We start from the raw sequence: 17,428 nt of genomic DNA, 5'->3' as shown, positions 1-17,428 counted from the left end.
ATAATGTCTAGATGCCACTTTTCTCTGTGCTCTGTGACTCTGCAGAGCTTGCAGCTCCAGGAGTTTCGCACCCTTTTTTCACCGTCTGCTACGGCTGAGGCTGTGTTCCCACACCATCACACTGGCAACTCTTTCATATGCTGCATAGTTTCATCTGCCTGCTTCAGAGCTCAGAGAGAGTCTTGAAATCAGTAGTATATAAATTGTGAACCTACAAATCAGATTTTAAAGCCCAGTGGAAGAAAGGCCACAGACTGCTGGACTAATTCTCTTTGACTGGCACCTTGTTCTTATATAACAGTGTACAGCAGAGGCTTTTATAGTGAAGTTTGTACTGTTTAAGAGCTGAAAACAAAGCAGTCAGACTTGAGGAGGATTGAGCATTGCCTAGAAATCGAGATGAGAGAGTGTTCAGGTAAGTGGCACCCAGCAGGATAAAACCAGTTTGACTACTTTTCAAACGGCTTTATCTGTTTTACAGCCCCCCCCAAGTTTAGATCAGCTTTCAAGTCTAATTAGAGAAAAGATTCACCTTAGTCAGTTAAGTCATTTGAAACGATAATCAGATGTCTTTTTTCTTTTTACAGCTGAAAAGCAGCTCTTTGTGTGGAAGTGTCACTGTGGGCACTTGGTTTTTGCTGCTCTGCCTTCTTTTGAAGTTTGAAGGGATTGTCTTTGCACACAGTAGGATTATAAATGGGATTAGCTGCATTTTTGATTGTCTGCATACCTTTTTATTTTTCCCCAATAATTCTTTTTGGAATAGATTTACAGGTTTCTATTTGAAATGACGCTCATCCCTGTTATTCATGCACACCTTCTTTTAATCACCTGTATTGAAATGCTTCTCTCTGAAGTTCGTTTTCCACTCAGTGGTTTTCTTTTGATGAAAATAATGAATCCTGCCTCAGTGTTATGTTCACAGTTTTAATATAAAATGATAAAATATAAAATTTGTAAGTATATACTTTTCAAAAAACAATTACTAAATACGATTAAGAACAGAGTGTTTCTACTTATGAGGGCAAATGAGGCAAAGCATCAGACTTTAGTTGTCAACACGTTTTAAGAGGTTATCTGGTTTTGAGATAAACTGTGTTATTTCTTATGGATTTTTATGTGCTGAATCCAAATATGAGAAATAAAAAGCTGACTGGCTACTGTTTCCACAATAACTATATATATATATATTTAACATTTTACACATATGCATTTCTAGCTCAACCTGCCAGACCTGTTCCAGATGTTGTGTATAGGTGTGATATAGTAACTGTATGAACGATAAATCGGATGAATACTGGATGAAAAGCACATACCATAATTTCTGTTATTATACCACAAGTCAGGACCCAGGAATTTATTTTTGTAATTTTATTGTTTCAAGAGCTTTTGTAGCATATTATCACAGCTAGAACCAACCAACAATTTTAAGCATAATTTTCATTTCAAGCAGAGATGGGAGAAGTGCAGCCATTACATATATACTCTGGTAAAAGTTAAAGTTCAACTGACCTAGTTAGTATTGATTAAAACAAACGCGACCTTAAACCTACATGGGAGCCAGGGGCCTTGTAACTGCTAAGAGTGTAGTGGTGAAAATATTGTTTCTAATAACTAATTTTAAATTTAAAATAATATTTTTCTGTACGATTCTAAAGGGAGGATGGAGCACTTAGCATGGCTGATCCTAGCAATGCTATGGATGGCGCAGGCCATAGATTCCTGCCCTGATGTCTGCAAATGCTCCAGGAAGTCTGGCCCAGAAAAATCAGATGTCAACTGTCATAAGCGGGGGCTTCGAGCTTTTCCTTCCAAATTGCCTTCTGATGCTTGGATTGTTAAACTAGGTGTGTACATTTTAAACAAATCCTCTCTAGGATCCTTTTGACATTCAAGGAATGCATTAATCTATCTAACATTTAAGGAAACATAATGGGACCTGATTGCATCAATAACTGACTTCTTAATTGCTGCCAAAAGGTGAGAATGGTATTACCAACCTGAAGGCAAATACTCTGAGATCAATTCCAAAGATTGAGAGCATCAATCTGGAGAGAAATGCCATAAAATCCATCCATCCCCAGGCCTTCTCCGGTGCAAAGCAATTGATGCTTCTCAATCTTTATGGCAACCACATATCCATTCTTCCACCAAGGGGGTTTCAGGTAAAGATTTTTGGAGAGGAGCACACTTTTCAGCAATCATATTACAGTAATTTGACAAAAAAAACCCCCCAAAAACCCAACTGTTTTCTATGTCTGAAGGACCTTCTAAACCTCCGCTTCCTCATGTTGGGGCAGAACCAGATTGGCATCCTGAAACCTGAGATTTTTGCTGGCATGAGAAACCTGTCAGAGTTGGACCTTACTCTCAATGCACTGACAGTCCTCCCACCGAATGCGTTCAAACCTCTGATTGCCCTCAAAGTTTTGGATCTTTCCCTCAACCGCATCCAGAAGATTTCTTCCAAGGCCTTCAGTGGACTGAGGCAGCTCTTGTTCCTCAACTTGGACAACAACAGGTCACAATAACATGTGCCATGTTATTATACATCTAGTAGTTACATTTTCCAGTGCAGGCATTATCAGTGAGAAACAAACTTCACCTCCATGTGTTGTTATGAGATATTTCTGATCAGAGTATGATCATTACGATTTACTTGGTCTTAAATAGCCTTAGGATCTGGAACCTCAAAACTGAAGTGAGAACAAAAAAATATTAGTTCAGCTGCTCCAATAAACAATATCGCAACTACTGCTAATAGTAAGCTAGAACTGAAGAATTAGTTACTACTAAGGCAAAGGAACCAAGCAGATGTTTTGATGTTGAACTGTTGGCTGGCTGGTTTTCTCTACATGGTTGAAAATATTTCCAAAATGAACGTTGAACCAACGGTGCAGAAATTATAAAAGAGATAATCTTCTGTTATCTCTTTAATGATTAGACCAAAAAAGGTTTCTTGATTAAAGAATGACAAGGAAAGAATACACAATCTCATACTTTTGGGTTAGCACTTATCCTACTAGCTTAAATGGCTTCATGTGTGAATATAAGCATTCTTGAGTTTATGATACCTACATTACAGACAGAGGGGGGATAACTGTAAGAGTCCAAAACATAAAAATAAAACATACCATTTTTTACTGATATATCACAGAGAGTGTTGAATTATGGTTTATGTGTAGGGATGATGTTGCTAGGGTATCAAATATTAGATATTAGATATACTGGTGACTTTGATTTCCAAAAGGGTTTTGAATTCAATGGTTTCACAGTGTACTTTTACTTCTGAAGAGATTCTAACTGTTCCCCCATATCCAGTCTGAAGACCATTCCTTCTGGGGCATTCAAGCCCCTGCAATCTCTGGAGATGCTGGTTCTAGACAACAACCTACTATCTACCCTGACGTTAACAGCTTTGGATGGCCTGAGCAACTTGCAGGTAGCATGTTTTTCTGGTATACATAAAAACAAAAGAAAAATCAAAGACTCAGTTTCATTTTTTTAAACATATAGTATATAGCAGTTAGATGTCTTACCCAGCAGACCCTGATCTGACTAATTCTTGCACATAATAGCTAGTGTGATAACACTGCTAACTTAAATTGCAAAAACCTGCTCTATTTCTCCGAGTAATAATTATGAACATGCTAAACACTGAACCAGGAACTCTATCTGAGGAACAACGAGTTGGAGCTTCTGCCCTCTGACGTGTTCATCAACCTGCCCAAGCTTTCACAGCTGGCACTCAGCGGAAACCGCCTGAAGACAGTGGATGGAAACATGTTCACCCATATGCCTGGTAAGATAACTGCCAGCCTGCCCTTTCCCTGTCCTATTTTCCCAGGAATTAGAATGTAACTTAAACAAGTATTGGCGGCAGGATGCTGTTGTCGTGATAATAATTTTTTCCTGATCTGTCTTAGTTCTAAAGAAGCTGTACCTCCATGACAACCCTTGGCAGTGTGACTGTAACATTAGCCCACTGGTGCGGTGGATGGGCGACACCAAGGCCACGCTTTCACCACGGCACAGCCCAAAGTGCGTGACTCCTCAAGAGCTCAGAAATAAGAGCCTCAGCAGCCTGCAAATTGATAAACTGCTCTGTCACACTTAACAGTATAGATGAGGATCACAGCGTGGGCTGGGACTCATAGAGATTTTTTTTTTGAGTAGACTGGGTGGCAGAATAACCCTCTATGATATTTTTAAACTGCAATATATTACTGTCTTTCTCTAAAATATTGTATCATGTTTGCTTTAAATGGCCAAAAATCTAGAATAAAATGCCACATTTTTAAACTAAGACTGCGATGCTTTGTTTTATAATAACATAATATAATAATAATATTACTCTTTATTTAGGTTTCTCACAAAAGTGGTGTTGGATGTTTTCCAATTTTGGTAAATGGTAAATTTTCCACTCAAAGCGCTTTATGAAACTTGCCTCATTCGCACAACCACTTTTAACTATGCTTTTTCTACATAAGCGCTTTCTATCTAACATTCACACACATTCACAAATCGATGGAGAGCAACTTGGGGTTAGTGTTTTGCCCCCAAATTATTTGACATGCAGACTGGAAAACCCAGGGATTAGAAGATTGCCTGCTCTGCCTGGCAAAATAACTGCCAGCCTGCCTGGTTTACCTCCTGAGCTACAGCCACCCTCAACTTTGACCCTTACTTTTTTTTTTTTGCTTTATCATGGTCTCTTTAATAGCAGGTAAAAACCTTAAAATCACTAAACCTGTAGGTATAAGCTATTTGTGGGACAGAAAGATTTGCATTATCAGTGCTATTTCCACATGCAACGAATAAGTACTAACCCTTATCACCGGTTGTGAGATTAACATTATAATTCCATATTGCTTGTCTTAAAAAGACTTTGCAGGTTTGGAAAGTGATGGATTACGTATAAAGAGATTACATTAATCACATTCCAGGAAATGGTTTCTCTAATCTGTTACAGTTTATGTAAATAAAAAGGAAAAAAAAGGCATTTGGATAAACACTGCTAGGATTCTGTACAGCTTAATGTAATAGTGAAGACAGCTGTAGATAATGAGAAGTTATTGGATTTGTAATCTTGTCTTCATTTTAATGTGCATCAGCACATTAAAACAGCACATAGAGACCCCAAGTCTTCTTGTTTAGGCTTTTGCCCAATTACCCGGTTGCAAAGATTTGTTGCTTGTGCAGCCTAAAAAGCACCATATCCATATCCTTGGACTGGATGACACTGAACCCCAAAACTATGCAAACTCTAAGACCATGAAACTCAGTCCGTTTGTACTGTTGCATCATATTTTCAATTTCAATAAATGTGTGTGTGCCAAGTTTTATGCTCGATCTTTAATATGAAGATAGTCATTTGTTTGCATGTATTGTCCTCATTCATTGTGAACATATATTGACACTATACATAATGTTTTTCTGAAGTTATGCCATTTTTCATATGGTGAAACATCCTGCAAAGCAAATTAAAGTATATTAACTTTTTTTAATCAAAGCTTGCATGAAAATACCTGGCAGATAAGTACAGGCTACTGTTTACAGTACTGTGGTGAGGTTTACAGTAGTGCACTGTACTAGACTGGTGCAGAGCAGCTGTGTTGCTCATGAACAGTGTTAGGTTACATGAAGGATAGCACACATCAAATTCAATTTAATCACTGAGTTCCACCTACACTAGGTTTATGCTGTTTAGGGGTGGGAAATCAGCTGTGATAGCTCATGTTACATCAGCTTATCTTATGTTAGATCTGCTTATCATACTATATGAGTATCAACATCTATATGGGGTTTAAAAATATTTAATACAAATCCTATAATTGTATACATTTGTATATTTGACAGTTTATTTGAGAACTGAAACAAATGTCTGTCAATGGAAAATTGTACTTAGTAGTCAGTATAATCTTTTAATGATATAAGTTTGCATATGGTAGAATACTGCAGGTAATCATTTGTGTTTAGAAGTATATAGTTGGTGGCATATTGAAAGAATGTCTCATCCTAGGAGGTCTGTAACATTCCAGGGTGTTCTGGCGTTCACCCCCACATCCTAGGAGTATGGGAGAGGTCGTACCTTGTCTTTGTTTTACGGTAGGATTAACGTAGTTATAATTGTTTTAGTCTAAGTGCTTTTTGACTTCCAGTCCAGCAGGTTTAGGGAAGTCATTTATGGGGTCACACTCTGACCCCCCCCCCCCCCCCCACACACACACACACCCCCCACACACACACGTACACCTCCACATTTCAATGTATGGAACAAATGCTCACTGAAGCATATAAATAAAGACCAGGGCAGTACTCAGGGCTCAGTCTCTGAGCCTCACTCTTGGTGTGTGAGCTCAGGAGGCTGCCCTTGCTAGCAAGAAAATCTGTGTGTTTCTCCTCTCTGATTCTCTGCTGAAGAAGTGTTTTAGAATATATCTCTTAACAATGTCATAGGATAGAATTGAATGCCAGACTGGAATGCTGTGTCACATACCATAGCATCATACTATAATGTTTGCTAGGGCCAGTTGTATAAATCCACAAAAAGCGCCAGCACAGCTCAACTGATCACAGCCCATATATAAAATACTGTACCTCACATGCCAAATCCCACTTAAAAAGAAAAATTAGTCAGCAGTTAATGTCTGGAGGCAAAGTCACCCATCTGCAGTGTAGGCAACAGCAAAGAGATATATGTTTTTAACTGCCTTTGTTTTTCTCTGCTTGTGTTCTACATAACAGATGTTCAAGCTGAGCAAATTCCTTTGTATTAATATTATTTTATTATGATATCGATATGAGGTTCAATTAGCTTGGCAAAACATTAGCTGATAGAAAATTTATTATTTCTATTTCCAAAGAAATACTTTTTACCACCTTGGCCAAACTGGAAACTGGTTCCGCAGGAGAATGTCTGCATAGCCGAGGGCTCTGTTCTTATTATATTTATGTACTTACACTTCAGGAACTACAAAAAAGCTGTCAGTCTGAGAGGTAAGTGCATTTTTGGGAAAATACAGGACAAAAATCACTAAAAATATGGGTCCTAAAAATACTCTAGTTTAAGATTTTTGACACGTATTTTTTTTTTGTCTTAGTCACAACTTTGGTTGAACACTTAAAAAACAACCCCATCAAAATTAACAAAGCTTAAGGTCATCACTGAGTAGGTTAACTGTTTTACACATTTACAAACTATTCCAGAACCTCAGGGCAATAAGAGGGAGCAAAGTTGCCTTTACCCTTTTTAGAGAGAGCTCATTAGGAGGATGTACTGCTGTACTGCAGCCTTCCTCATCCATGCTGCTCTCAGACATGTATGCACTCGTCAGATTCCATCCACGTTAGGGAGAGAGACAAAGCAGATGGAGATGGTGATAGATCAGATTATGGATGGAAACATGGAAGTGGAGAGAATAAAAAGAAGAATTTGATATGAATTTTGAGATCAGAATTCTGGTGGGGGTGTCAGCAGAGCACAATATCCTGCCTACAGTATCCTATTGATGAGGTGACTCCTATCGACCACTGCACAATAACTTTGACGTGAAAATGTCAGTGTCTCCCACTCCAGTGGAGGACATAATCACCATAATTTCCACCTGCTTTAAACCTGCTATTATAGAAGAGCGCCTAAGAACAATATAATAGCTAGGCTTTTTTTCTAAGCTTGTCTCTTGCATATTATACAGCAAAGTAAAAAAAACCAAAACAACTTTTTCTTTCTCCTCAAAGATTCTTTTTATTTATATTGTTGTTTTTTTGTTTTAAATCAGGCTACTACCCCCATGAAGTCTGTTTCTCATTGTTTGGTCAGATACATTCACACTAGTGTCCTGCTGAAGGTCATTTCTCCAGTGTTTCCTCGAAGGGGGCTCTCTGCACCGGGGCTGTGATCGACCGTGGCTGCTGGGGCTCTGCCCAATTTTACTCTTTAAGTGTGTGTGTGTGTGTGTGTGTGTGTGTGTGTGTGTGTGTGTGTGTGGGGGGGGGATGTATGTGTATGTATGTATCCATGATTGTTTATGTTAATGAGAGTGTGGGGAGTGAGTTGGTGGGGTGGGCTGCTTTTAACCATGTAAAGCACTTTGTGCTACATTTCTGTATGAAAAATGCTTTATAAATAAAGATTGATTGATTGATTGATTTTGTAGCTCTGGCACTGCTCATCCTGTTCCTCCTTGCACAAAGGAGCAGATAGCGATCCCACTGATGGGTTAAGGACCCTTTACGGCCCTGTCCAGCTCTCCTAGACTAATTGCCTGTGCATCCTCTGTAGGGTCCAGGTATCACATCATAGTACGAGTAGTGAAATCAACCACAGCCAAATGCAAAACGAATGAAAACATAGTCAGAAAAGATGAGGAGGGAAAAACATCAGTGTAGTAGCTAAACTGATTAACAACCCTTCTGATACGTAACTGACCACATCAATATCTCACAAATGACACTTTTTGCTTAATTTTGCAGAGGGTGAAGTGTAACAACTGCCAAAAGTCCAGAAAAGAAGGCAGTTGGGTAGATGCATGGAAAAGGGCTGAGTGGTCCCCGTGGCTAATAGGACCACTTGGTACACACAGTGCATATGTACACAGCAGATTCAACGAAGTACGTCTGAGATGTTGTCCAGAAGAGCGCAGTGTTACAAACAACAAAGATACATCGCAGGACTCTTAAGCTCCCAGGCCTCTGGTAGAGGACCCGAGATTGAAGGACAAATAAAGACCGACTGCTAAGCAAGTGGTGAATTTTTATTTTTATATGAAATGAAATGAAATGAAATCACTGCTTTGTTGTTAGGAAGGGGAAACTATCAATCGAAGCCAAAGCTGCTGTAAATATTTTAATGCTACACAGTTGGATATTTTAACATAGAGGCCAAGTGGAATGACTGAGTTTTAAATTCAGCCTCTGGTGGTCATAAGCAGAACTGCAGGTTTTGGAACTTTTCAGATAGCTTATTTATTTATTTATTTTTACCCACAGAGGCTGCCACTTATTCACATTCTTATGCCAGAATAATTCTTTAAATTCTAAATACTTGACAAAATGAAGTATATTAACAAGCACCCTGACTTTGGAAAGGATAGGACATAGACAGGCACAGATATAAAAACATATTTCAACCACTCTGAATTACACACAACACAAAAAGGAGGTAACTGTTGTTTTAACAGGGACGTACATTCCTTCTCCATCCATATCTCTGTGATTGTTGCCTGGATGAAGCTGCCTTGTACCAAAAGTGAAATCACATACTGTAAAAGAGAAAACATATATCACACATGGGTTTATTCACTATCTGTCTGACTTCCTAAGCACAATGCATGTGGCAAATGTTGCACACATTTGCCACATGCATTGTGCTTTGTGTTCATATGTCTGCTGTGTTTGTCCACAAAAATACTTCCTCAGCTGCTCAGTGGAATAGCTAATTGGGACACTCAGTGGGACCTTTGTGAGACAAAGCTGCTTTCTACCTGACCCAGAAAAAAAACTACTTACAAGGCTTATTTTCCTTTTAAATATATATATTTCTATGCATCAAACTGAACTTTTTGATCACAAACTTCCATCCTCTCTTGGCATCATTAAGTAGTTCATTTACTTAACCAGAGTACCTCCGCTGGGACATAAGTGTGGATAAAGGGCAACCTGAGCTGTGTTGCCTAAGGACCAATTTAGAAGGAAGGGGTAATGAATGAGTGATGAAGAGGGAGAATTATTCTTTGACTGTTCCCAGTACCTAAACAGGTCAGTGCCAGCAGAGACCTTCATTTTCTGTCCTTATTTTGTACTTTTAACCAGGACATCTGTTCCCTAGTGCTCTGTTTACTTGTGTTTCATTGAGTGGCTCCAAAAGTGAGTGAATTCCCACAGACTTTCATATTAAAATTCTTACATTTAGAGCAAAACAAACATGGTTTTAAAAAAATGGCACAAAAATACTTTTGCTTTCTAAAACTTTTATGCAATGAAATTCAACTTTTTGTAAAATTAATATGCATTACTGTGCTAAATTAACAAATTACGTTACAGGTACAATTATGATGTTACTTGATTTTGAAAGGTTCTTTGCTGATCTGTAAGATAGGCTAATATAAAAACAAGTGCCTTTTTGAGCTCTGTGCTATACTCAGTAGTTTGTATGCAGTGAGCATGAAAATGGTTCCATAACTATTGAGGAGTGGTGATATGGCCCTTAATTTTACTTTAATTGTATAACAGTAAATGGCAGAACAATATATGTCCAGGAAAGAAATAACTATCAGCTGCTGCTAGCGTGCACACACAGCATCTGCACCCACAGTATGCTAAATGTGGCGGAGCGTGGTCGGTGGTGCGGCTGTGGGGGCAAACACACCTGAGCTGGATCGGCTCATCACACCTTGCCTGCATAAAAGAGTGAGCTGGCTCCTGAAGTGTTGTTGTTGTGTGCTTGGCTGAGAGCTGAAAAGCTGCAGCCGCATGGAAATTACTACAACCGGAATAGAAGAGTGTGCAAAGAGCAAGTATGTGGTTGGGTCCGTCATTCATGCCACATTGCTGCCGAAACCCAGGAGGTGGAATTATGACAGGCCCAGCTAGGGGAGGCGCTGGCCTAGATGGTGGTTGAGCTTGTGGCCATGTGGAGTGGAGGGAGCAGGTAGCTGTGTTTCGCCGCCAGTGGGACCAACTGCAGGACTGCAGGACTGCAGGACTGGTCCGAGCGCTGGATGCAAAGAGAGTCTGGCAGCTTGGATCGGTTTCTGGTCGACACTGCCGCTGCCTCCACTGACATCCCTCGACTGCAGGGGAGTGGCTCATGTCCGGTCTGCTCCGGCACCCATGCCAGCCACAAAGGTGAGACCAGGCAGGGCACGGCTGTGCCCAGCAGTTGCCTTCAACCGTTCCTGTTCCCAGGACGAGGGCAGCCTAGCTACCTCCGGTTCCACCACCTGTTCACTCGGCCTGAGCTGGTGGACAGCGCAAGGGAGAGGCCTCCCCTGGCCGAGTCGGGGGTCTGCGTGCCAGCGAGACCTGCCTCGCTTCTACCACAGGTCAACATGTGGTGGGGTCCTGTGAGCCAGCCGCCTGCCAAGCTGCCTGTGAGCCTTGGCCACATCCGCGACTGCTGCACCGCCACCGCTTCCCACACAGCCAGCCTCCAGACCAGCTTCGCTGTCGCCACTGGAAATCGGTCGGTCCCCTGATGCCATACATCCCTGCCACGGGGCCCTGGGCTGGGGATGCTCATAGTTGGGGTTGATTCCTGCTTGTGGGGCAGGGAGTATATCTCCCTGGATGTCTCCCCGGCCTCAGTCGGGCGATGGGGGTATGTGGTGGGTCATCGGCTCATCACACTTCCCCTGCATATAAGAGTGAGCTGGCTCAAGAGGCATTGTTGTTGTTTGTTTGGGTGAGAGCTGAAAAGCTGCAGCCGTATGGAAATTATGACAACCGGAACAAAAGTGTGTGTAAAGTGCAAGTATGTGGTCAGGTCCGTCATTCATGCCACACTAAACAAAGCTAATAAAGTGGTATTAAAGTTGAGTGTGTGCCAACCTCATTTGGGACACATGTGCCAGAAGCACAGTGCACAGCCACCTGGGCATAGTGTAAATACAGGGAGTGCAGAATTATTAGGCAAATGAGTATTTTGTCCACATCATCCTCTTCATGCATGTTGTCTTACTCCAAGCTGTATAGGCTCGAAAGCCTACTACCAATTAAGCATATTAGGTGATGTGCATCTCTGTAATGAGAAGGGGTGTGGTCTAATGACATCAACACCCTATATCAGGTGTGCATAATTATTAGGCAACGTCCTTTCCTTTGGCAAAATGGGTCAAAAGAAGGACTTGACAGGCTCAGAAAAGTCAAAAATAGTGAGATATCTTGCAGAGGGATGCAGCAGTCTCAAAATTGCAAAGCTTCTGAAGCGTGATCATCGAACAATCAAGCGTTTCATTCAAAATAGTCAACAGGGTCGCAAGAAGCGTGTGGAAAAACCAAGGCGCAAAATAACTGCCCATGAACTGAGAAAAGTCAAGCGTGCAGTTGCCAAGATGCCACTTGCCACCAGTTTGGCCATATTTCAGAGCTGCAACATCACTGGAGTGCCCAAAAGCACAAGGTGTGCAATACTCAGAGACATGGCCAAGGTAAGAAAGGCTGAAAGACGACCACCACTGAACAAGACACACAAGCTGAAACGTCAAGACTGGGCCAAGAAATATCTCAAGACTGGTTTTTCTAAGGTTTTATGGACTGATGAAATGAGAGTGAGTCTTGATGGGCCAGATGGATGGGCCCGTGGCTGGATTGGTAAAGGGCAGAGAGCTCCAGTCTGACTCAGACGCCAGCAAGGTGGAGGTGGAGTACTGGTTTGGGCTGGTATCATCAAAGATGAGCTTGTGGGGCCTTTTCGGGTTGAGGATGGAGTCAAGCTCAACTCCCAGTCCTACTGCCAGTTTCTGGAAGACACCTTCTTCAAGCAGTGGTACAGGAAGAAGTCTGCATCCTTCAAGAAAAACATGATTTTCATGCAGGACAATGCTTCATCACACGCGTCCAAGTACTCCACAGCGTGGCTGGCAAGAAAGGGTATAAAAGAAGAAAAACTAATGACATGGCCACCTTGTTCACCTGATCTGAACCCCATTGAGAACCTGTGGTCCATCATCAAATGTGAGATTTACAAGGAGGGACAACAGTACACCTCTCTGAACAGTGTCTGGGAGGCTGTGGTTGCTGCTGCACGCAATGTTGATGGTGAACAGATCAAAACACTGACAGAATCCATGGATGGCAGGCTTTTGAGTGTCCTTGCAAAGAAAGGTGGCTATATTGGTCGCTGATTTGTTTTTGTTTTGTTTTTGAATGTCAGAAATGTATATTTGTGAATGTGGAGATGTTATATTGGTTTCACTGGTAAAAATAAATTATTGAAATGGGTATATATTTGTTTTTTGTTAAGTTGCCTAATAATTATGCACAGTAATAGTCACCTGCACACACAGATATCCCCCTAAAATAGCTAAAACTAAAAACAAACTAAAAACGACTTCCAAAAACATTCAGCTTTGATATTAATGAGTTTTTTGGGTTCATTGAGAACATGGTTGTTGTTCAATAATAAAATTATTCCTCAAAAATACAACTTACCTAATAATTCTGCACTCCCTGTATGCACTGTGTGTTCATATTCTTACAGTAAAAATGTGGTATTCAGTTAAATCAATACTTCATGCAAAACAAACAAAATTACAGTAAATAATGACAGAAATCACATCTGACCAACAGTGCCATCTGTTGGTCAGAAAGCAACATTGCAGGTAACGGCCAATATACAGGGCATTCAATTTATATAAGGGACAAATATATAACAGAGAATAAGAGACAAACCAATTTTGCTCATTTTATGGGATGTACCGGCTAAAATGGAACAGTTGGTGACCCTAGTGTTGAGTGCTATAAAGTGGCTTTTAGGCCGGTTTTAAAATTTGCTGTAGCTTTCGTCTTAAACTCTAAAAGAAAGAAGTGGGACTGGGAGAACTGGTAGAACATGCAGACAACACACTGAAAGGCCCTGCTGGGGTGTGCTATAGCAGCTTCCTGTCTGCTTAACTGTAACTTTGCTAATTTCACTAATTCTAGCATGTGGTGTCGATGACTTTCAAGCATTTTAATGTGATTATCTATATTAACATATTATCTATATATTAACATCAATATGGTTGATGTACTAACAGAAGAAGAAATCTGTTCTCCAGTTTTTGGCACATGGAATATTGTATTTTAGCTTTTATGTTACATAGTACACATTAGCAGCTAACTGTGAGTATGGGACGCATCCTGTCTAAAGTTAAACATTGCTAACCAGGCTTGTAGCATTAGCTGATAACTTAGCACATAATTAATCAAATATATTTAAAAACATGGGGGCTTCTGGCTTAATTAGCACCGCTCTGCATTCAGTCTGAACACACCTTAGACTCTGGTGTGTCGCCACAGCTAGGTGCCAATAGCAGTAACTGAGGAGCTGTGGGACAAGGACATGGTGAATAGGACTTTTTACTCAAGGACAAGCTTCAAACATCAGCCTTCCTCTTGGAGTTTATGTGAGTCTTTATCAAAAAGAGAGGAGTAGGCAGATGAGGATTATGGAGGGGTCAAAAGGTGCTAAATAGCTTTCCAGGTGTAAGAATCAGAGAATAACATTTGAAGTGAAAGAGGTTATTTTGTTTTTTGATAGAGTGAAAGCAATTGCGGATAAAGCCAGGGCTCAACATTGCTATTTACCATCAACAATATGCCATATATATCGCTTTTTGAGTCCTATCTTCCAAAGAGTTTTACTTTAAGAAACATAAAGCATTTCTTTAGTTTTTTGTTTTGCTTCTCAATAATAAGCAAGAAAGTTTTTCTTTTACAAGCCGTGCCTTTCTTACAAATGATGTTTGCCCATATTTTATAAATTTATGACTCATTTATGACTCCAGCAAGTGTTATATGGGCCTGTCTAGCGACAGAGAAACTGACTTAGCTACAAACTGTGAGATGCACCGTGCCGAGCTACAGCTGTCAGAATGAAGAGAGGAGCACAGTGGAGATTGTCTGGTCAGGGATTTCAGCAGAGTGTGGTTTAGCACAGTCCTGCTGCTGTGGCACAACTACAGTCAATCACTATAGTCTGTGTTTGTATTCAGCTCACAGTCTGCATGCCTTTGGTTTAAGCAATACAGCAAACACATTGCTGCTGAAATCACAGGCTGTTACGTGACTGTGCTTTGCACGTCTTTCTGGGTAATAGTGCAAAATAACAACATGCAGGATCAGCCCTAATCAGCATAAGAAATGTGCAGTCCTAGATGTCTCCTCACTAAAATTCAACAAATGGTGATGTTCAGAGACAGTTTTCAGGTCTTTAAAACCACTTTTGTTCCTCTGACCTGTCTTGTGTTGTAGTCAAGGTACAATAATAAAGAGAAAAAACACTATGACAAAGCACAGTGGGATGGTAAAACTCCCTTTTAATAGGATGAAACCTCCAGCAGAACCAGGGCGTGAATTCAGCTTAGAGGCGACAAACACCAGAGTTCCTCAAATGGCCACTTGAGGCTGGCTCCAAAAGCAAATCGATGCTCACTGTGTTCCGTGTTAACATGCCTAACTTCACAGGATTAAAAAGCATGTTTACAACCTGCTACAGCAAACAGTATATAGCTAATTTCCCTATTAATTGCAATAGAAGGTATATTCTTATATATAGTGCTGTGCCACTTTTTATCTCAATAAGGTAACAGGGCTCACCCGTTGTTTTCTACACCAATTAGTTCAACTGCAGTTATTTCTAATTATATATCTGGATGTTTGCTATTAAGTGATATCTATATCTGTGTCTATTTTTTCATTCACATAGCATCCCCACATCACAAATCCCAATTTAACCCAGTTTTCTGTGAATATAATCAAAGGCTGTTTAGATGCATTCAAAGCGTGTGAGCAACGCTCAACACAAAAAACCGTTTCGCTTACGGCTTGTAGTAACAACAGACAAGAAAGTGACGGATGATTTTGAGGACACTCAACTTAAAAATTGCCTTTACAGCATCTCAACACCACCACTACTTTCCCCTGTTGTCATGGCAACCCAGTCTTATGTTAAATGCTTATATGCTGTCTCTATGTGGCACCTACCGAGCTGGCAGCCACATGCTTAACTGCTAATGCACATCAACAAGAAAATTCTTGTTTGAAGGGCAGCAGACGGAAAGGAATGTCTTAACATTGCAGGCTGGTGTTAATGGTCATCAGCTTGCACACAGGGTTTCTTTTTTGTAAAGCAAACTAGGCAACAGTCACACAACACTATTAGCACCAGCACACAGCAGTCTCAAGGTGATGTAAACACACACACACACACACACACACACACACACACACACACACACACACACACACACACACACACACACACACACACACACACACACAAACTACAGGTCACACTTTTGACAGCGGCAGCATTACACCTGCTGGATGACGGGCTGCAGAGGCTGAAGGGGAAAACTCATAAGATGCAATAAACAAAGTAACTCGATCAGAGTGAAGCTGCAGATGTCCAAGATTCAATTTGGGGACATAGTTTGAAGGGGTGTGGGCACTAACACAGGCTCTGGTGACGCACACAGGGGGGTGGTGGGAGGGGTGCAATAATACTTAGGTCAGTGTGGTCAGAAAGGGTAAATTAAGACCTCTGTTGCGATGGAAATGCCTGCAATGGGGCAAAGTGACAATGCTATAAGCTTTGTCCGTTTCAACTGCACATTAAGCATTCATAACTGTTAATTTAGCCAAGTATTACAGCAAAATGCGTTCACTGTGTCCATTCCATCCTATTCTCTCTCAAATGTGAAATGACACTTCTGCAGAAGTTGCATTAATGCATGCAGGCTTTGAATTACCAGCAGAGGGAGATAATAAAATTTAAAGCCACGAAGTTGGTAGTGAACAAAAAAATGCATGAAGTCATCATTTTTTCACCCCCAAATAACCCCTCAGCCTCATTCAACAGTTGAAAGTTAATGAACCTGGTGATGTGAGTAGTCACCCTCAGTATCATAGTCAGACAAGCAGCCAAACAATGCCTCCCAGTAATTAAACTTAAAAACAGAGTGTTATGTCTGATTTTTGCTCTTAAACCAACACAAGCTGTGCAGTAGACAGCTGGGGCACCAAGCACCCCACCATTTGAACAAATTGCCATTCACTTGCAGCACCGTGCTTATCAGTATATAAAATTACCTCAGTAAAAGTGTGTTGAGTTATGGAGACATGCTCGTTTGAGACCATTAAAAAATATATAATTTTAGGCTCTGCAGTCTGTGACCTTCCCACTGTTTTGTTCATAAGTAGTTTCTTTCGTGTTCGCTTAACATCTGCATTAATGCTCTGAAACTCATTTCCCTTGGGGCTTGGTTTTAATGACCGCAACAACAAAAAACATGAATTAATGATCTTTAATGAGTAAGGGTGCTGCCTGTCGTGAGGCACCCTTGCTTGAACGGCAGTGCCCTACACCATGCTGTTATTTTCTACCCTGAGGTAGCTGAAGCCATATGTTATGCTCTTTGGAAAGGCAAAAGTACACTGATAAAATTTTCAATAACTTTTCAAGGGCACCTTAGAGTTTTTCATTCACTTCACACACTTTTTAATGCTTTTCTTGGGTTGAAACTACTTGACTTTCAGGTTATTCGCATCCCTCGGAGCTACAGTCTCCTGTATCAGGTCAATGAATCTGCAGCTAAGGCAAGGTTTGGTTTTGCTTGTCACTGTTACACTGTACGTCCCTTTTGATCATCCATTCATGTGCTTATCTAATTCAGGGTTGCAGGAAGCACTGAGGCAGAGTAGACTCTGGAAGGGTCTCCAGTGT

The 17,428-nt window shown here is 40.7% G+C and overlaps 1 protein-coding gene across 1 annotated transcript; it reads left to right on the top strand.

Annotated features, from left to right (window-relative positions):
* The first annotated feature begins 399 nt into the window (after window positions 1-399).
* Window positions 400-4,117, top strand: LOC146372328 (uncharacterized). Its single transcript, XM_084952238.1, has 7 exons — window positions 400-415; window positions 1,659-1,847; window positions 1,981-2,165; window positions 2,265-2,521; window positions 3,322-3,442; window positions 3,667-3,802; window positions 3,927-4,117. Exons 1-7 carry the CDS (start codon window positions 400-402, stop codon window positions 4,115-4,117), a joined length of 1,095 nt encoding a protein of 364 aa, XP_084808364.1.
* Window positions 4,118-17,428: the final 13,311 nt, after the last annotated feature.

Source organism: Perissodus microlepis, chromosome 15, assembly GCF_051167445.1.
Source record: "Perissodus microlepis isolate ML-2025 ecotype Zambia chromosome 15, ASM5116744v1, whole genome shotgun sequence".
NCBI classification, from domain to species: Eukaryota; Metazoa; Chordata; class Actinopteri; order Cichliformes; family Cichlidae; genus Perissodus; species Perissodus microlepis.
Note: the sequence above shows the minus strand (reverse complement) of the source record. Positions and strands in the feature narration are given on the sequence as shown.

Coding starts and splice junctions, on each gene's coding strand:
- LOC146372328 (XM_084952238.1), top strand. Junction 1,848..1,980: donor TGCTTGGATTGTTAAACTAG/GTGTGTACATTT, acceptor TGCTGCCAAAAG/GTGAGAATGGTATTACCAAC. Junction 2,522..3,321: donor CTCAACTTGGACAACAACAG/GTCACAATAACA, acceptor CCCCATATCCAG/TCTGAAGACCATTCCTTCTG.